Source organism: Hypanus sabinus, chromosome 1 (assembly GCF_030144855.1).
Source record: "Hypanus sabinus isolate sHypSab1 chromosome 1, sHypSab1.hap1, whole genome shotgun sequence".
NCBI lineage: Eukaryota > Metazoa > Chordata > Chondrichthyes > Myliobatiformes > Dasyatidae > Hypanus > Hypanus sabinus.
The window spans coordinates 12,900,923-12,922,328 of record NC_082706.1 but is presented as its reverse complement, the minus strand read 5'-3'; the positions used below and the strand labels follow the sequence as shown (position 1 = coordinate 12,922,328).

Here is a 21,406-nt window from a genome sequence, read left to right as displayed (position 1 = left end):
TGGGGCTTGTCAGCTATACCCTCTCATGGGGAAGGCTTCAGGGGTAAACCGCATGGGAAAACTCTGGAGCTAGAGTCCCTAAGGCAGGCCTACGTTGAGTACAATGCTGACTGGCAACTCTGCTGTTCCTTTCGGTTCTTCAGATGAGTGGAGATGCGATGATGTGTGGAGCTACATGGGCTCCAGCTTGCTCCCGATATTGTACTGCCTGGGCTTGCGTATCTAGACAGCTAAGACACCACCACGGTCGACCCTGACCTACGGAGGCCTCACTCTCTCTCCTGCGTTTCAAGATGGTGGCTCACCGCTGCCTTCTCAAGGGCAGTTGGGGACAGGTTTAGTCATATCTTGTAAGCAACAGTTTGCTCTGTTTAAAGCTTGGTAACAACAGTTCCCACATTTCTAGTGGGCGGTTGCCCATGAGGCATCCAACAAGCCAGAGGAAGCCCAGCGCCAAGAAGAGGCTTGAAGCCACAGAGGCTTGAAGCCATAGATTCAATGGGAGCACTTACCTTGGTTGGAAAATAGCGGCTAAACTTGAACTTTTTGAGGGTCACAGTCAGAGAGTAGGTGCCGAAGAAGAGGATGAAAGACATTAGGGCCAGGTCTGGGACATACTTGCAGGACTTTCCAACCAAACTCCCACCATACTTGAGGCACTCCTTCTTGCTGAGCTGACTCCAGTCCAGGGCTGTGGTATTGACAACATTGTACTGGGGGCAGAAAGAAGAGAATCAGTGTAAACCCTTGGATGATCAAACAACATGTGCAGAGTACCCCCAGCCTGGCATGGAAACTCCAATGCCCAGGAATGGCAAAGTCCACAGAAGATGGTGGATACAGCCCAGTCCATCACAGGCAAAGTTCTCCCTATCACTGAGCACACTTACAAGGAATGCTGTCACAAGAACGCAACATCCATCATGCTCTCTTCTCACTACTGCCTTTGAGAAGGAGGTACAGAAGCCTTGGGTCGCACCCCACCAGGTTCAGGAACAATTATTCCCCTACAACTATCGGGCTCTTGAAGTGGTGTGGATAACCTCACTCACCTCAACACTGACCTATAGACTAACTATAATCTATAGACTCTATATAGACTCTAATCTATAGACTATCCCACAATCTATAGACTCACCTTCTAGGATCTAGAATGCAACTCTATTTATCTGTTTTTAAAAATAAATATTTGCATGATTTGTTTTCTTTTGCATATTGGTTGTTTGTCAGACCTTCTTATTTATAGTTTTTCATAAATTCTGTTGTATTTCTTCACTTTTCTGTAAATGTGTGCAAGGAAATTAACCTGTGATGGATGGAGCAAAGGTGTTCCAACGAGGCAGTCCCTCGATCTACTTCGGGCCTCATTGATATACAGGGGTCATACCGGGAGCACCGGTTAAGTAAGTGACCCTGACAGTCTCAAAGGTGAAGGGTCACCTCACCTGGATGGACTGTTTAGGGCCCTGTATGGTGGCGAGGGAGGTGGTGTAGGGGCAGGTGCAGCACTTGTTCCATTTGCTAGGATAAATGCCAGGAGGGAGATCAGTGGGGAGGAACAAGAAGAAGGACTTTTATGAAGATGCTGTCACATTCCTGTCCTTAAAGCATTGACCCAATCATAACATTGCAACAGTCCCTTAGATCTCTGGATCTTGCTCCATGCATCCTCTACACCTCTTTATACCGGCTATCTCTACTCTTTCTCCCAGTCCAGATGAAGGGACCTGACCTGAAAAGTCGACCCCATTCCCTCCTGAGATGCCAGCTGACCCACCAAGTTCCTCCAGAATTTTGTGCATTGTTCCAGATTCCAGCATCTGCAGACTCTAATGGCGCAGACGTGGAGTGATTAGTACAACGCTTTATAGTACAGGTGACTGGGGTTCAATTCCTGCCGTTGCCTGTAAGAAGTTTGTACGTTCTCCCTGTGGTTGCAGGACTCTCCTCTAGGTGCTCTGGTTTCCTCCCACAGTCCAAAGATGTACCGGTTGGGTTTAGGCTGTCCTGTGTTTAGGGTTAAATCAGGGATTGTTGGGCTGCGTTGCTCAAAAAAGGTCAGAAAGGCCTACTCTGTGCTGTATTTTAATAAGAACAACATCTCCCTTTCTTAGCTATACCAGAACGATTGCCACAGCCAGTTAATGCACAAACTCCCCCTTTGGGATGCGTAAAGAAAACACACTTGGTATCCTCACACGGTCACAGAGAAAAGGTGCAGATTCACCACAGACACTACCACAGGTCAGGATCAAACCTGGACTGGTGAAGTTGCGACGCCACTGTGTAATTGTGCAGGCTTTGTCCTCAGGCCTGTTTCCATAAAGCTTCAAGAGCTTCTGAGGCCACACCTAGAGAACAGTGGACAGCTTAGTCTCCCTACCCAAGTAAAGGCTATGCAACAGGAGCTACCTGAACTAGCACAGCTCTGATGAAGCATCTCAGACCTGATAGATTAACTATTTACCTTTGCTCAGGTCCTTGTGGCCCATGGAGTTTGTCCAGATTTAAAAAAAATTAAAATTGAGATAGAATGTGGAATAGGCCCTTCTAGCCTCACCACCCATTAATCCCCCAATTTTAATCCTAGCCTGATTCTAGCCACGGGACAATTTACAATGACCAATTAACCTACTGACCAGTAGGGTTTTGGACTGTGGGTGGAAACTGGAGCATCCGGAGGAAACGCATGCATTCATGGCAGAAAGTACCAACCCCTCACAGGCAGCAGTGGGAATTGAACCCAGGTCTATTTCGGTCTGCTTCACGCCGAAATTTTGTTGGTACTGTTGTGTTTACACCTAGTGGCCACTTTATTAGATACCTCCTGTACCTAATAAAGTGGTCAGTGAGTGCATGCTCATGATTTTTCTTCCGCTGTAGCCCATCCACTTCAAGGTTCGACACGTTGTGCCTTCAGAGATGCTCTTCTGCACACCACTGTTGTAACGGGTGGTTATTTCAGCTACCGTTGCCCCCTGTCAGCTCGAACCAGTCTGGCCACTCTCCTTTGATGTCTCTCATTAACGAGGCACTTTCACCCACAGAAATGACGCTCACTGGATTTTTTTTTGTTTTTCTGTAAGTTCTAGTGACTGTTGTGCTTGAAAATCCCCGGAGATCAGCAATTTCTAAGATACTTGAACCACCCCATCTAGCACCAATGTGCTCAAAGTTACTCAGATCACATTTCTTCCCCATTCTGACATTTGGTCTGAACAACAATTGAACCTCTTGACCATGTCTGCAAGCTTATATACATTGAGTTGCTGCCATCTGATTGGCTGATGAGATAATTTGCTTTAACAAGGTTCAGGAGTACCTAATAAAGTGACCATTGAATGTATATCTTCTGCAATTCTTATCCGGATGCAAGGACAGAGTGAGGATGAAATGCATTTTTTTAAATATAAGTTCAGCATATTCTTGTGCTGTGGAAAGTTGTGACCTCAACTACTTCAAATGGGATTGAAGAGAACAGCTCTTGGCTGGGCTAGACAATTTATAGGCATAAATCTCCCACTTACCAAAGAAATATTAGTGCTGTTCAAAGCCAGTGAATCTGAAGCATTGAAGAAGGTTGTATTCACTGTGAGGCAACAAAAAAGTGTGATTAGTTTGATGAAAAAAGTCACAGCTTAGCTGATTTAAAACTTCCCATCCCCCAGTGCTTTTTGTGAAATTACCTCAGTTGCCCCCATTGTCAAACAAATTTATTTCATGCACAGAATTGGTACAGAACTCTCCTCCGCTCATTGTACATCCCTGAAAAAAAATTACCTTGTCTTTATTGGGGGAGGTTGCTGTAGTTTCCATTCCCCCTGCTCTGTCCCTGACTTAATCAATACTATTTGCTTTCCCCCTCCAGTCTCTGACATTTCCCCTAAACTCTCCTCCACTCACCTTAAAAGTACGTCCTCTGGGACTGGCCGTTGCTGCCCTCTTTTGTTTACTCTACACTTGACTGTTTACTGTGAATCAAAATTCCAACCCAGCCTCAAATGTTTTGGCTGATATAGTTTTATCAATAAAAACCATAAAAATGATTAGAAGAATCAGGCTGCTTGGCCTATCGAGACTGCTCCACGACTCAACCACGGCTGATTTACTTTTTCTCTCTACCTCATTCCATTCCACAGAGATTAAGTGCTCCGTAATAAAAATATTTAATCCCGCCGCTGTCTATAAGGAGCTTGTACGTTCTCCCTGTGACCGCGTGGGCTTCCTGTGGGTTTCCTCCCACAGTCCAAAGACATACCGGTTGCTAGGTTAATTGGTTATTGTAAATTGTTCCAGGATTAGGCTTGGGTTAAATCGGGGATTGTTGGGCAGCACGGTTTGGAAGGTTGGAAGAGCCTATTCCACATCTCAGTAAGTATAATAAATTAATTATTCTTCAGCAAAACTCTCAACCTGATTCCCAGTGTGATAGCAGCATTTTCTTCCCTTCCTTCCCAGTTGAAAGGTTTGACCGTGTTGTCACAAATAGCAATGAAGACTGGGTTGGAATTAGGAGTCAACGCTCCAACAATAATTTTTTTATACTCATACTTAGTTTTGAAAGAAGTTTTGTTTTAAATCACTAAGAAGCACAGATGTGTCTTACTTTCCATGCCCTTCCTCTCTATGCCTGAGGTCCACTGAATTGTCCACTTCAGCTCAGTAGTCTTCATCTCTGCCTCTTGACTCAGAATATTGTGGGTTCAAGATCCACTTCTGCACCAAGACTCGAGACTGACGCCCCCTCGAGGAGTCGACAATGAGGGACATTAAACTGAACATCTGCCTACCCTCTCAAGCACAGCAATATCTAGAAGACCTGTAAGTAGTTTATCTTCCAAGTCACTGCCTATCTCTCTGATGCTGTGATACATCTGAGGACGTGCCTGAACACATCATCAGTGATGTTACCTGGGGTCGTTGGGTGTTTCGGGTCTTTCAACATCAGACACTCTTGCCTAGGCAACCCAACCAGGGTTGATCAGATCCCGGCTTGTGTCCTGGCAGCTTTGGTCCACAGGTTGCACTTCTCAATCCATAGCCATCTGGAGCCTTGCTCAGCAACCTCGGTGATGGCCATGATGGCTTTGCTTTACAACCCCAATAATGCCGAAGAGAAAGTAGGTTCGTCTACACGGAGCAGCCAGGGAAACGTCCACACCACACCTACATAGGCTTGCATTGTCCCCTCCACCCTTCTCTCTGGCACTGCCCTGCCAGCTCCTGGTCTTTTGTTTTCTTACGCTCAAACATCTCCTCAATCCACTCCCCTAGGAACTGTTAGTTGTACCATGACCACCTGGCTTGAGGCTTCTGACAAAATGACCACATCAGGCCTCAGGGATGCAATGAAATCAGGGAACTTTAACAACTTTCAATGTCACTCCAAAAAAATTATCCATCATTATGCTGTGGTTTGTGGCAGCTTGCTGTGTCCATTGGATGCTGTGCTTCCTACCACAGCGCTGATTCAACTAAACATATATATTAAAGTTTTGTACCTACTTTTAACAAAGTCAGACAGAGTCAGAGGATCTTCATTGCTGCCCTAAACACCTGAGGCATAATAGGTAGTAAGTATGTGTAAAATATTTTAACCTCTTATTAGAAAAATATTTAATTACCCCACCAGTTCAATTGTTGGATTTTAGTCTCAATAATGAAAGCTTTTAGTTTTGTTTGTCTCTGGTGGTCTTGCACAGGAGGAATGTATGCTGTGTTACTTTTTCAGGCCGAGACCTTTCACGCTGATGAAGGATCTCAGTCTGAAATGCAAACTGTTTATTCCCCTCCATAGATGCCGTCTGGCTTGTTGAGTTCCTCCAGCATTTTTTATGCATTGCGCTGGATTTCCACCATCAGTAGAATCTCTCGTGTCTGTCCGTTATTCTGCCCACACCCTGAAGATAGGCGGTCTGTGCAACCCAAGTTTTGGCCTAATTTGTCTGTTGTGCAACCTGCCTGGTTTGAACTTCACTACGTTAACTACTGCCCATTGTAGACATGAAGACATGTCTGCTGCAGAGAGGGTGCCATCAGAGAAAAATAAGGCTAGAAACTGAGATTGGCTCTTCTGAAATGCTGACGGGAGGATGTTTTTAGTATTCTGCTTCTTGTGATTATTAGACTCTATGTTTTTCTCCTTCAGTTTTCAGTGTTTTTGTGTGTGAGAGGGGGTTGGGGGTTTCCTGTTCTGTTTTGCAAGGGAGGGATTTGGGAATGTGATTTTATTGTCGCTGTTTTGTGGGAGAGAGGGCGTTGGGGATTTGATGTTATCATCGCAGTTTCTTTTGCGGGGCGGTTTGAGAATTTAATGTTATTGTCACTGTTTTTTTGCAAGGGAGAGGTTTGAGAATGTGATGTTATTGACCCTGTTCTTTTTGCGACGGAGGGGGTTGGGGATTTGATGTTACAGCCTCTGTTTTTTTGCGAGGGAGGGGGTTGGGGATTTGGGGCTTTTGATGTTCCAGCTGTCATTTTTCAAGTGGGCAATCTGTTAGTTTTTTTGTGCAAGGAAAGGGTGGGGGTTTTGGGAATTGAGAGCTTTATTTCTTTTTCATGCTGATAGGGGGGTTGATGTCTTTTATTTCAGCAACTCCCATGGTTTTTTGATATTTCTTGGCTATCTGAAGAAGACGAACATCAGGGTTGTATTGTATATGAATACTTTCACAATAAAATGAACCTTTGAACCTTTAAAAAATGAACCTTTTACGAGGTGGTAATAAATGTTACAAGAGCATTGGAGGTCTGTAAGAGTTAGCTTCCAAGTATATTGCAGTGTAAATCTTAATAATGACTCTATATTCTCTTTGGATTGATAAAAACTTTGGATTAAAAATCAATCAATTGTGCAGCCCAGGAATCCAATCTGATTCTGTTAATGTTAGTACCACATCTTAATGACACAGAGCTAGATTCGACTGCCAGAAAATAAAGATGAGCATTCGTAGAGGTTTAAACAATTTATAAATCTCGAATATTTAAAATATCCGAGTGATTTCAGTTAAAAGACATCTAATCAAAAGAGGTGTTCTCCAACACATTCATTTTATCCTGTAATCAAGAATCAAGGATCAAGTTTATTTGCTATATACATTTACACGTTTAGGAATTTGTTGTGCTGTATTAGTGCACAATGAAATGAAAACTGAGGTTCAGATGGAATATCATGTAGGGAGTGTGCAGTCATGCACTTTGATAGAAGAAATAAAAGCGTAGACTATTTTCTAAATGGAGAAAAAAAAATCAAAAATCTGAGGTGCAGGATTCCGTAAAGGTTAACACAAAGTACACTGCAGATGCTGTGGTCAAATCAAGACGCACAAAAAAGCTGGATGAACTCAGCAGGTTAGGCAGCATCCGTTGAAAGAAGCAGTCAACGTTTCAGGTCGAGACCCTTTGCCAGATTGGACCCGAAACGTTGACTGCTTCTTTCAACGGATGCTGCCCGACCTGCTGAGTATTCCTTAAAGGTTAACTTGCAGGTTGAGTCAGTGGTGAGGAAGGTAAATGCAATGTTAGCATTCATTTTGAGAGGACTAAAATATCAAAGCCAGGATGTAATGTTGAGACTTTATAAAGCACTAGTGAGTCCACACTTGCATTTCTCAGAGCAGTTTTGGGACCCTTATCTAAGAAAGGATGTGCTGACATTGAGAGGGTTCAAAGGAGATTCATGAAAATGATTCTGGGATCGAAAGGCTTGTCATACGAGGAGCATTTGATGGCTCTGGGCCTGTACTCACTGGAATTCAGAAGAATGAGGGGGACCTCATTAAAACATATCGAATATTGAAAGACATCAGTAGAGTGGATGTGGAGAGGATGCTTCCTTTGATGGGAGAGTCTAAGACCTGAGGACAAAGCCTCAAAATAGAGGGGCATTCATTTAGAACAGTGATGAGGAAGAATTTCATTCGCCAGAGAATGGTGAATCTGTGGAATTCGTTATCACAGGTGGCTGTGCAGGAAAAGTTTAAAGCAGAGATTGATAGATTCTTGACTAGTCTGGGCATGAAGGGATACGGGGAGATGGCAGGAGACTGGGGCTGAGAGGGAAAATGGATCAGCCATGATGAAATGGCAGAGAGGACTCAATGGGCCAAATAGCCTCATTCTGCTCCTATATTTTATGGTCTTATGGAAGAACAATTCCTTCCTGATTCTGCCAGACGTACAATCCAGGGTCATAGCAATTAATCTACCAAAGATGTATGTCTTTGGGAAGTGGTAGAAAAGCCAAGCATCCAGAGGAACCCACACGGTCACAGGGAGAACATGTAAACTCCAAACAAATAACTCAAGATTGAATGGGTTGCTGGAGCCGCGAAACAGCAGCTCCAGTAGCTAGACTACAGTGCCACCTGGAACAATAAGGCTTCCAACAAGTCATGTGGTGGGTCACAAGTTGAAGAGGCTCCCTCTGCCCACTGGAATGGGTCTCACAAGAAACTCCATTTCCCACAGTCATCTGAGGTAGTAGGGCTCTAAATACACAAACGTCTAACCGGACTGGCATTTCTCAGCTGTGTCCAGACAAACAGAGTTTGATGTAGGGAGAGAGCAGAGGTTCTTTATTAGATACTTACTCAGGTTTGAAAGCAGCCAAACAGTGTTTGCAGCAAATATGAAAGAGGTAAATAATTCATTATAATAGTCAAATTATCAGAACTTGTCAAAATCACGTCCATTCAAAGAAAGCACACATTGAGATTAATATTCCCTGTGGCCACCATGGACAATTGTTCCATTTCATTGAATCGTAGAAATGTGTGGCACAGAAATAGCCTGCCTGAATTTTGACGGCCACATCATGCTAAACTTATTTGTCCATATTAGGTCCATGCCTCTCCTATCCAAGAATTTGTCCAAATGCCCTTTAAGTTTTGTAATTGCGCCTGCTTTTGCCACCTCCTCTGGCAGCTCAAACCAGATACTTACCAACCTCTGTATGGAAGAACTTGCCCCTCAGATCTCATTTAAATTACCCCCTCTCACCTTGTGCCCTCTGATTCTAGACGCTGCTACCCTGGGAGAAAGAGCCTATCTGTACTCCTCATCTACATACCCTCCAATTTTAGTTTACAGCTGCGCAGAGCAGGCGATTCTTACGCGGCCTGGAAAATGCGCGACACTTTAAATGTTTGTTTTTGCAATATGTGTACTATAAATATTTAGAATGAGAATTGAAAGTCACATACTATCGATTTTATTAATTGAGGGGTATAATGAAATACTGTACAACAAAGAAAACCTTTCACATTTCATAAACGGTTTCTTGTCTGTCATAAATCCAGCTACATGGCAACAAAGGCTATGAGTGCAGGAGCATTGCGGTTACTGTGCGGCCATGCATCCTAGAGGGAACAGTGTCCCTCATGTATCATAAGTCGCTCTGTTATATGTTAATGAAACTAAATTCAGCCTATGTAATCTCTCCTTAGAATTACAGCTCTGCATTCCAGGCAACATCCTGGAGAATCTCTTCTGCACTCTCTCTCTAACGTTACCACATCCTTCCTTTAGTGCAGAGAATAGAAATGTTCACAGCACTCTAATTACAGTCCAAATAATGATTTGTACAACTCTTAGATTCAATGTCTCGTCTTATGAAGGCAAGCATGCCAATGTCTTTTACACTATCCTTGACACTTTTAGGGAGCTATGCACTTTGCAATCCAAGGTATCTTTGTACAGCGTCACTCAAAGTTCAAAGTAAACTTTATTATCATTGTACATATATGTCACCATATACAACCCCGAGATTTATTTTCTTCCGGGCATACTCAATAAATCTATAGAATAATGGTCATAAAAGAATCAATGAAAGACCACCCAACTAGGTTGTTCAACCAGAGGCAAGAAGACAACAAACTGTGCAAGTACGCAAAGAGGAAATAATAATAATAAATAAATATTGAGAACATGAGATGAAGAGTCTTTGAAAGCGAGTCCTTGCCAGTTACTCCGGATTCTACCAGAAATTGGCCCATCAAGGTGCATTACTTTATGCTTGTCTGAATGGAATTCCATCAGTTAGCATCTGCCCAACTTTCCAACTGATCTATGTCCCTCTATATCAGGGATTCCTAACCTTTTTATGCCATGGACTCCTACTATTAATCAAGGGGTCCATGGACCTCCAGGTTAGGAACCTCTGCTCTATATCCTTAGACAATTTGTTTGACTCCAACAATTTTTATTTCAGCTGCAAAATTACTAATCAGGTCACCTTCATTCTTACCCAAGTTAGTTGGAGATCTCACAAACAAACAAAGGTCCCAGCACCAATCACTGTGGTACACCATTTGTTACAGACTTACAGTCAGACAAAAAATCCATCCATCACCACCCTCAGCCTCCTATCACCAAGGCAACTGTAGATCCAGTTTGTCAATACACCTCAGATACCCTGTGCCTTAATCTTCTGTACCAGTCTACTCTGTGAAACCTAGACAAACTCCTCGCTATAGTCCAGGTAGACCATATCTGTGGCTTCACCTTCTTATTTATTCCCTTTATAAGCTGGTTTAGATCAATAATTCATGTTCTTAGTATTATTAAATCTTTAGTATTTGTTTCTTTTTCTGTACTTGCTCACTAGTCTTCCTTTGCACAATGGTTGTTTGCCAGTTATTCTGAGTAGATTTAAAATTTATTACAAAGATACAGTGTGGAGTCGGCCCTTCTGCCCCTTTGCATCACGCCACCCGCAAACCCCCGATTTAACCCTAGCCTAATCACAGGACAATTTACAGTGACCAATTAACCTACTTACCGGTATGTCTTTGGACTATCTAAGGAAAGCAGGAGCACCTGGAGGAAACTGATGGGAAGAATTTACAAATTCCTTACAGACAGCGGCGGGTATTGAACCCAGGTTGCTGGGACTGTAAAATGTTTGCGAACTTTCCTTTGTTCGACTGAGAATTCCCTTTCCCCCTTTAACAGCAAGGAGACCTTTTGTTTTTAAATGGAATTATTACTAAAACAGCAAGAAATATGCTGACAAATAGAATTACCTACTTCTACTTCCTCTTTGGATTTACTAATGAATTTATTAACAAATGATGAGCTGAACCTTTTGACTGGGGTGACCTTCCTTGTCAGTAAATAGATTTGCTTTTGGTTAACCTAATCAGTAAAAGCCATAACTGCAGCCCAATTACATAAATTCTATGTTCATCTGCAAATGCCTGCAAGAAAATGAATCTCAGGGTAGTATATGGTGATGAATCCATACTTAGAAAATAAATTTACTTTGAATTACTCTAGCTGCTGATTGGAACCCTTTGACTTTCAGAGATTTTAGATTTCAGAAGTTAGGGAAAAGTAATCATGTATGAGCAATTGAGTTGGGGTGGGGGTGAAAATGTCAGAAATTCTGCTGAAGTTTGGACCTAATGGAACTGAAACTGAGGGTGTTGGAAAACTCTGGATTCAGTGGAGGCCTGTGCAGTTACACAGAACTCAGCAGAAATCGGGTTGGAGCTACAGCACTGTGCAAAAGTCTTAGGTACATGTAAAATGATTCCGTAAAGCGAAGATGCTTTCAAAAATGATGAAATGAGAAGTTTCTAAGTAAAAAAAAAGTACTATGGGGAGAAGTAAACAGTAAAAAATTAAACCAAATCAATATTTCATGTGACCACCCTTTTCCTTTAAAACTGCATCAATTCTCTTGGGTACATTGTCGTGCAGTTTTATAGGAAAATTAGCTGGTAGGTTGTTCCAAGCATCTTAGAGAACTTGCCACAGTTCTTCTGCAGACTTTGGCTTTCCTGCTTGCTTCAGTTTCTCCAGATAAACCCAGACAGCCTCAATGACGTTGAGATCAGGGCTCTGTGAAAGCCGTACCATCTGAAAACATATTAAAAATCTAGGGCGTCTGAGATTTTGCACAGTACTGTGAGTGCAGGGTGCATTCTGAAGATGTGAAAGCACTGGACACCCAATTATAACCTTCATAATTAGGCAGGAACTGGGTAGGTGGATGTTTAACATAACGTCTTATACTTCGGACTGCACAAGACATTGGTATAAACTAGTTGGAAAACATCTGAAAGGAAAATTCTGGTATGAAATTCCACAGGAGGTCAATGAATTTTGATATTTTGAGCTTTCTGGTCAATGTTTCTCCTTCTCTCCACCGTGGTGGTGGCTGACTCACCTGCGTCTGGTGCCACACACTCACACTTGTACATGGTCACGTAGTCAGGCTTGTACAAGGAGTTGATGGGGTAGTACTTGAAGGCTCCGATCATCTTCTTAATGGCATCATAGATAAAAATGAAGCTGATGAGCATGGAGAAGCCCTCCTCCGTAAAACGCGTGATGTACTTAATGATGAAACTGGCGTCCGTGGCAACTAGAAGGAGGCACTGAAAAGCAGAATGGAGGCCAATCCAGAGCCGAAATTCTAGGTAGTCTATATCGTTACTTCTGCAAGAGAGATAAGCATAGAGTCACAGAGAGAGACAACATGGCTGGGATCCCCAACCTGGTGTCCACGGACCCCTCGGTTAACGGTAGGGGTCCATGGCATATGAAAGGTTGGAAACCCCTGGAGTAGGATCCATAAGATCATAAGACATAGGAGCAGAATTAGACCATTCAGCCCATCGAGTCTGCTCTGCCATTCTGCCATGGCTGCTCCCAGATCACACCCAACCCCAGACACCTGCCTTCTCACCGATGCCCTGACCGATCAGGAAAATATCAACTTCCACCTTAAATATACGCACGGACTTGGCCTCCACCACAGTCTGTGGCAGAGCATTCCACAGATACACTAAACTCCAGCTAAAAAAATTCCTCTTTACCTCTGTTCTAAAGGGTCACCCCTCAATCTTGCGGCTGTGCCCTCCAGTTCTGGATGCCCCCACCAGAGGAAACATCCTCTCCACATCTACCCTATCTAGTCCTTTCAACATTCAGTAGGTTTCAATGGGTCTGCCAGTGAGCCCAAGTTGATCAGCAACCATCTACTTTACATCTTCCACATCAATCCCATTTACTTACTCTCTCCTCATTGTCGTCAACTCCCTCCAAAGATTGCTCCTCATCCACAGATTGGTGGCCACCTAACCTACCTGTCCACACACCTTTGAGATGGTGGAAACCCATGTGGTCACAGGTCGAATGAGCAAAACCCTCCGCACACTTGGACTTCTACATAGAAGATAGAATGATGCAGCACAGTACAGGACCTTCAGATACAATGTTATGCTGACTTTTTAACCAAATCCAAGATTAACCCTTCTCTCCCACATAGCACTCCATTTTTCTTTCATTCATGTGCTGATCGAAGACTATCTTAAATGCGCCTAACGTATCTGCCTCTGCCAGCACCCCGGCAGTGTGTACCACACACACACCACTCTGTGGAGAGTCATGAGTTTACATGTACTGCACTTTTCTCATACTTGAAACATCATATTCCACATTCTTTTACCTTTTTCCAATCTTGATGCACTTGTGTGTGGCATGAGGTGACTGGATGGCAGACAAACAAAAGCTTTTCCCTGTATCTCAGAGGACATAACGGTAATAAAGCATTACCGAACCAACTCCAAGAGGACCACAACCTGGAGGTTTGCGTGTTTCAGCGACCCAGAGAGCTATGTTGCCTGGAGTCAGGGCCTTGTGCTTTGGCTCTTGGTAGGGTCACCCATGCCAAACAGGTCAAAGGGTCGAAGCCAGACTAAGAGAGGTCCATTGGTCCTCCAGGTCTGGGGAGTTCATTTAGGCCTAATGACCCTGACTGGTCATAAAAATTTGGAACAGAAATAGCAATGAAGAATCCTTCTGTGTATGTGTGCAATGGTATGGACAGGCAGAGATGGAGAACCTTCCTCTCTGCCCTGAACAACAGTGGCATAATGAACAGAAAGTAAGTAAACCAATTCCAGTAGCACCAAGTTCAGAATTGAACCCATGCCTCTGGTACCGGCAGGCCACTGCTCCACTGGCTGTGTAACTGGGCCACCCAACCTCTAGACTGAACATTGCAAGCCGAATTAATTCCCACAATGGGGACTTTGCCGGCCTGTGTTCTATTTCTGCACTGATTGGATTGTGGGCCACTTTGGGCAGATCGGAGTCGCCCACGCTGAGCATTGCTGACGGCACTTGAGCCAAAGCAGTCAGAAACTTTTCTGAAAGCCTTCAGAGAACCAAGTGAATCTTTAACAGCCAACGTGTATCTCCACGATTAACATGAACATTTCGTTCCAGATTTATTCACTGTGGCAGGAACACGAACACTTCTGCAGATCAGCGGTGCTGGACTCTTGATACTGCTTCAGTAATTTAAAGCATCACCTGTCTGCAGTAGCCTGGCAGTCATTGAGCTGTGGAGTCATAGAGCTCTACATCACAGGAACAGGCCCTTCAATCCACCTAGTCCATGATGAACAAGAGAAAATCAGCAGATGCTGGAAATCAATCAGGCCAGGTAGCATCTATGGAAAAGTTTCTGGGCTGTGTAACTCCATGACTCTGTTTAGGGAACCAGAGTCGACATTTCGGGCCGAAACCCTTTGGCTGGATGCTGTACTCTTTTCCATTGATGCTGCCTGGCCTGCTGAGTTCCTCCAGCATTGTGTGTGTGTTGTCCATGATGAACTGTTATTCTGCCCATCAACCCGCACCTGGACCATAGCCCTCCACACCCCTCCCAGACATGTAATTATCCAAACTTCTCTTAGATCTTGCGATCAAGTCTGCATCCACTACCTCCACACTTTCACCACTCCCCAAGTGAAGATGTTCTCCCCTCAGGTTCCCCTTAAGTATTTTACCTTTCCCCCTTAACCTATGACCACTAGTTCTCGTAGAACCAAAATTCAGTTGAACTGAAGAAGGGTCTTGGCCCAAAATGTCAACTGTTTATTTATTTCCAATAGATGTTGCCTGACCTGCTGCGTTCCTCCAGCATTTTGTGTGCATTATTCATCTGTAAAAGCCTAATTGAGTTTACCCTAACTATTCCCCTCTTAAGTGTTGAAGGGAATTGTGTTGCTTTTGTCAGAGTGAAGGGATAGAAACTAAAGCACTTGCCTATATGTTGGTGAGTGTCATTGTTCCACTAGTTGGCACCTGAACTTGTTGGATTGTTGAATGGTCTTAGATGGTTCATCTAAAGAAGGGACTTGGCTGCCTGAATCTGCCACGCCCTGGCACAGTTTGGGTGGCTATTACTGCTTTCCCAAGTCATACTGATGCTCTGGGCAACAGGGAGTGAATAATGTAACAAAGACAAAAAAAGATAAATTATAGAGGTGCAAATAGATTTAAATGGTTTCCCAAAACAGAGTCATGGAGTTACACAGCCCAGAAACAGGCCCTTCAGCCCATCACCAAAGCCAACACTTTTGCTTATTCATATGAATTCCAGTTGTGGCATTAGGTCCATATTCTTTGATCAAGATTGGAATTGAAATTAGGTTTATTATCACTAACACTATAATTGTCATTGAGTTTGTTGTTTTGTGGCAGTCGTACATTGAAAGACAGTAAAAATTATGAGTTACTCCTGTTAACTTACTGGCTAGAATTCACTAGAACTCAGAACAATAAGGGATGACCTAATTAAATCCTATTGAATGGTGAAAGTCCTTGATAGAGAAGATGTTGAGAGTATATACCTTATGGTGCGAGAGCCTTAAGACCAGAGGATGTATCCTCAGAATGGGGGGGGGGGGTGTCCTTTTAGAACAGAGATGAGGAGGAATTTCTTTAGCCAGAGAGTGGTGAGTCTGTGGAATTCTTTGTCACAGGCAGCTGTGGAGGACAGGTCTTTATGAATAGTTAAGGCAGAGGTTGATAGGTTCTTGATTGGTCAGGGCATGAAGGGTTAAAGGGAGAAGGCAGGTGATTGGGGGTGAGAGGAAAAAAGGATCAGCCATGATGAAATGGCAGAGCAGACTTGATGGGCCAAATGGCCTAATTCTACTCCTGTATTTTATGATCTTTATATGTTTGTGGACCACTCCAAATTCTGATCACGGAAGGGATGATGTTCTAAAAACATTAAGTGCGTGTCTTCCGCGAGACAGACTTACCATGGATGGCAAGGGTCTTTAATGATGGATGTCGCCTTCTTGAGACACTACCACTTGCCTATTCAAGTGCCTGCCTAAATGCCTCTTAAACATAGCAATTGAATCTGATTCCACCAACCTCTCTGGTAGCAGATTCCAGAAACTTACTGTGTAAACAATTTCCCCCTCAGATCCCCAGAAACAAACTTTCGGATTCACCTTTGCCTCCCTGGCTGTGACCTGCTTATGTGGGTCACAGATTGTTTTGTGCAACCTCTGAACAACGCAGCAGTTCATTGGTCACCTGGGACCTTATGAATGGGAATGGGTGCCTTCTTCACCAATCAGATCAGAGACACATTACTGAGCAGCACTCATCCTCCATCTTCCTGTACATTCCCAATATTCCCCAATTCCCTTTGCAACTGAACTTTTGGTCTACCTTTGAATATGCTCAATGACTAAGCATCCTTAGTTCTTTGGAATTTTAAATGGGATTTAAGCACCATTTGACTAGAGGGGCATACACACCACATACACAACCTCAACTTAATTACATACCCAAAACAAGCAGGGTATTTAGAACATAGAACATAGATAGTACAGCACTTTACAGGCCCTTCTTTCTAAAACTTCATAGATAGTGGAGTCATCCCAGAAATCCAAAGCTAATATAGTCATAGAAAAGCACAATACAGAAACCGGCCATTTGGCCCATCTAGTCCATGCCAAACCATTTCAGCTGCCTATTCTAAATCGACCTGCACTGGGACCATAGACTTCCATACCCTAACCATCCACATAACTATCTAAACTTCTCCTAATCATTGAAACTGAACTTGCATTCACTACTTGCACTGGCAGCTCATTCCACACTCTCACGACCTGTTGAGTGAAGAAGTTTCCCCTCATGTTCCCCTTAAACTTTTCACCTTTCACCCTTAAACCATGACCTCTGGTTGTAGTCCCACCCAACCTCAGGGGGAAAAGCCTGCTTGCATTTACCCCATCAATACCCCTCATAATTTTGTATACCTCTATCACATCTTCTCTTAATCTTCTAATTTTTAAGGAATAAAGTCCTAACCTGTTTAATCTTTCCTTATAACTCAGGTCCTCCAGACTGGGCAACATCCTTGTAAATGTTCTCTGAACTCTTTCAACCTTATTTGCATCTTTCCTGACTAAAACTGCAAACAATACTCCAAGTTAGGCCTCACAAATGTCTGATACAACTTCAACACCCTTAACAGCTAGATTTTAAGGGCTGTTCTGAAAGAGTTGCAGAATGATACAGCACAGAAGCAGGCCCTTTGGCCCATTATGTTCATGCCAGCCATCAAGTGCCCCACACTTACTTGCTGAAGTCAAACAGGAGCTTTTCAAAGATGAGGATGGGGCCCGTGCTGCTCAGGATAGTGAGGGGCTGCCCAGCGAAGAGACAGAAGACGGCGCCGGTAAAAGCAGTGCCCAGGAAACTCTCGATCACCCCCTGGTGGCAGAAAGCAAAGTCTGTCACTCCGAAGCTCTTGTCACTCATTCCAACCTGTTTCGGATGGAGTGGATCATATCTTTGCCCTGAGTAACATCACAAACACTTTGACAGGGCTTGAGCTAATTTTATGAAATACATACTTCAATCCATTTAAAAACACATAAAGTTAGAATATAGAGTATAGAACATCACAGCATGTTAGGGAGTATTCTGGAGTTAGGGTATGTAGCAAAATATTAATTTCAGCAAACAATCTTTAGACCTGAATTTGGATTGTAGATTAAATTTAAAATGCAGCCCCAGACAATAGTATGCTGGAACTGTGGATACCAGTTAAATGAAAACCACACAATACCGATTAACATTCATTTTGTGTGTCTGGAGTGTGGGTGTAAAGAAGAAAGTGTGAAAATTATAGGTAATCCAAAGGAAGCATCGTAGATAATTGTAACTACAGAGTTGTCCAGCCACTATCTTTGATCTTCAGCATATGAAATGTCATGTAATATTGGGTTGAACAGGCCTCTTCCTCCATGGGTGCCTCATCTTGTTGAATAAAATACCTCTGTATCCATTAGCTCCAGTGTCTCTCTAGTGACTTTGTGGATATTGCAAAACGGCATAGTACAGGCCGTTCAGCCCACAATGTTCTGCCAGTCTTTTAACCTACTTTAAGATCAATCTAACCCTTCCCTCCTACATAGCCCTCCACTGTGCTCCAGATTCCTGCGTCTGCAGTCTCTTGTGTCGCCTAATTTACTTTGGTAGGAGCAATGTAGGAAGGAGGCTGGAGATGCTATATGTGCTTGTCTTCACCCTGGTCTTCCTGATGCATGGACCCAATGATTGAATATTCCAGCTGCCAACATTTTGAACTAAAGTGACTCTGAACCAGGCGTTCCCAACCTGGGGTCCATGGTTAATGGTAGGGGTCATTGGCATAAAAGAAGTTGGGAAACCTTGTCCTAAACACTTCATCCGTTATGTATCCTCCACTTACACTGATGCCTGCTTGTATTTCAGATAGTTTGGATGAAATAAAAAGCAACATGGCATTCATTCCCAAGGCCATTTCCTCACAGATAAGAAGGGCCACTTGTTCCTGCACAAGATATCCTCTCAGAAAAAAACCTCCAGCACTTGCGTAGAAGCACAAAGTGAACCAGAACAGTACTCAGCTTCCCAAACTAAATCAAGAGGGGACATTACATGCACACTGGTGCTACATTCCCCAAAAATGAGGAAGTTAAGGAATGCTCCCAGTTTCACCTATTGCCTGCCACCTTGGACATCTTTCTCCTCTTCCCCCCACCTTCTCACTCTGACTTCTCATCTTTGTCGCCCCAGTCCTGATGAACACTCTTGGCCCGAAAAGTTGATTGTTTCCTCTTTTCCACAGATGCTGCCTGGCCTGCTGAGTTCTTCCAGCATATTATGTGTGTTGCTTTGGATTTCCAGCATCTGCAGATTTACTTGTGTTTGTAAATTGATTATTTTCCAGGTTACGTAGAGAAACAAGGAGGGAGAATAAACAGCCACACATGAAATGCTGGAGGAATTCAAACCAGGCATCATCTAGGAGGGGAATAAACAGACAATGTTTCAGGCCAAATCCTTCATCAAGACTGAGTTTGTGTGTGTGTTTTGCTCTGAATTTCCAGCATCTGCAGAATCTCTTCTGTTTATGGAAGGATAAAGAGAACCTTTATCAGTCAGACAAGGACCAGGGGCATATCCAAAGCAGAGGCAGGATCTTAAACCAAACAACAAACTCTTTGGCCCACAATGTTGTGCGGAACCAACTAAATTATAAATCAAAAGGCTAACTAAATGAACCCCTTCTGCCTATACAATGTCTATATCCTTCAGGGTTGATTTAGGAGACACCTTATTCTAGCCCAGGGGTTCCCAACTTTCTTTATGCCCTGGACCAATACCATTAAGCAAGGGATTCATGGACACCAGGTTTAGAACCCCTGAACTAGCTGGTGTAATGCCCTAGAGGCTTTATCCTTGTCCCTCCTGAAAAAGCAGCGGGGAATTCATTAAATAAATTTAGCAGTAATAGTATTAGTAATAGTTAGTACTAGTAATGGTAACCACTGAAGTATTGGCTTTAAATCCTGCTGACTAACACTCTTCAGGCGAGGGATGCCATCTCCATAACTTATCCGAATTCTTGCTATCTCCAAACTTCCAACAATATGGTGGATTCTCAGGTGATCTGAGGTAATTAAGGATGGGGACTGACAGCGTCAATACCCCATTGGACCCAGTTATGGCACCAATTAGAAATGGCTGCTTTCACCCTGAGATACCAAAGCTGCATTTGCTGCGGGTGACTTGGTGGTTAGGGACACAGTTCCCCAAAGTTCATTCAGGTCCCGACTCAGTGAGTTACCTTGTGCAGGAGGAGGTGGTGGCCTTGTCAACCAGTAAAGGTCTCAGTTGTCCAAGAAGGCACCAAAGTCAAGTTAAGTCAAATCTATTTATATAGCACATTTAGAAACAACCCACATTGACCAAAGTGCTGTACAGATCAGAGCAGATAGCTAAAATCACAAAGACAAGAAACACAAACATAATCAACAAGGCAAACAGCTTATAGGCACAAAAGAAACAACCCAAGGGCCAAGGCACAAGCCAAAAGTCAAGTCAAGTCAACTTTTATTGTCATTTGACCATAACTGCTGGTACAGTGCATAGTAAAAATGAGACAACGTTTTTCAGGACCATGGTGTTACATGACACAGTACAAAAACTAGACTGAACTACATTATAAAAAAAAAACAACACAGAGAAAGCTGCACTAGACTACAGACCTACACTGGACTGCATAAAGTGCACAAAACAGTGTAGGCATTAACAGGACAGTAGGGCATGGTGTCAGTCCAGGCTTCTGGTATTGAGGAGTCTGATGGCTTGGGGGAAGAAACTGTTACATAGTCTGGTCATGAGAGCCCGAATGCTTTGGAACCTTTTCCCAGACAGCAGCAGGGAGAAGAGATTGTATGAGGGGTGCATGGGGTCCTTCATAATGCTGTTTCCTTTGTGGATGCAGCGTGTAGTGTAAATGTCCATGATGGCAGGAAGAGAGACCTCAATGATCTTCTCAGCTGACCTCACTATCCGCTGCAGGGTCTTGTGATCCAAGATGGTGCAATTTCCGAACTGCAGTGATGCAGCTGCTCAGGATGCTCTCAATAGAACCTCTGTAGAATGTGATGAGGATGTGGGGGGGTAGGAGATGGACTTTCCTCAGCCTTTGCAGAAAGTAGAGACACTGCTGGGCTTTCTTTGCTATGCAGCTGGTGTTGAGGGACCAGGTGAGATTCTCTGCCAGGTGAACACCAAGAAATCTGGTGCTCTTTACGATCTCTACCAAGGAGCCATCGATGTTCAGCGGGGAGTGATCGCTCCGTGCCCTCCTGAAGTCAACAACCATCTCTTTTGTTTTGTTCACATTCAGAGACAGGTTGTTGGCTCTGCACCAGTCCGTTAGCTGCTGCACCTCCTCTCTGTAAGCTGACTCGTCATTCTTGCTGATGAGACCCACCACGATCGTGTCATCAGCGAACTTGATGATATGGTTCGAGCTGTGTGTTGTAGCACAGTCGTGGGTCAGCAGAGTGAACAGCAGTGGACTGAGCACACAACCCTGGGGAGTCCCCGTGCTCAGTGTGATGGTTTTGGAGATGCTGCTCCCAATCCAGACTGACTGAGGTCTCCCAGTCAGGAAGTCTAGTATCCAGTTGCAGAGGGAGGTGTTCAGACCCAGTAGGCTCAGCTTTCCAATCAGTTTCTGAGGGATGATTGTGTTGAATGCTGAACTGACGTCTATGAACAGCATCTGAACATATGTGTC

The 21,406-nt window shown here is 43.7% G+C and overlaps 1 protein-coding gene across 1 annotated transcript in view; it reads right to left on the bottom strand.

Annotated features, from left to right (window-relative positions):
* The window catches only part of slc4a5a (solute carrier family 4 member 5a), a 166,926-nt gene that overhangs the window by 46,842 nt on the left and 98,678 nt on the right, over positions 1 to 21,406 (bottom strand). The window contains exons 14-17 of the mRNA XM_059964691.1: positions 17,405 to 17,538; positions 12,173 to 12,444; positions 3,528 to 3,589; positions 513 to 713 (exon numbers count right to left, since the gene is read on the bottom strand). Of these exons, the coding sequence (XP_059820674.1) occupies positions 513 to 713; positions 3,528 to 3,589; positions 12,173 to 12,444; positions 17,405 to 17,538 (669 nt within the window). The remainder of the gene's footprint in view (positions 1 to 512; positions 714 to 3,527; positions 3,590 to 12,172; positions 12,445 to 17,404; positions 17,539 to 21,406) is intronic.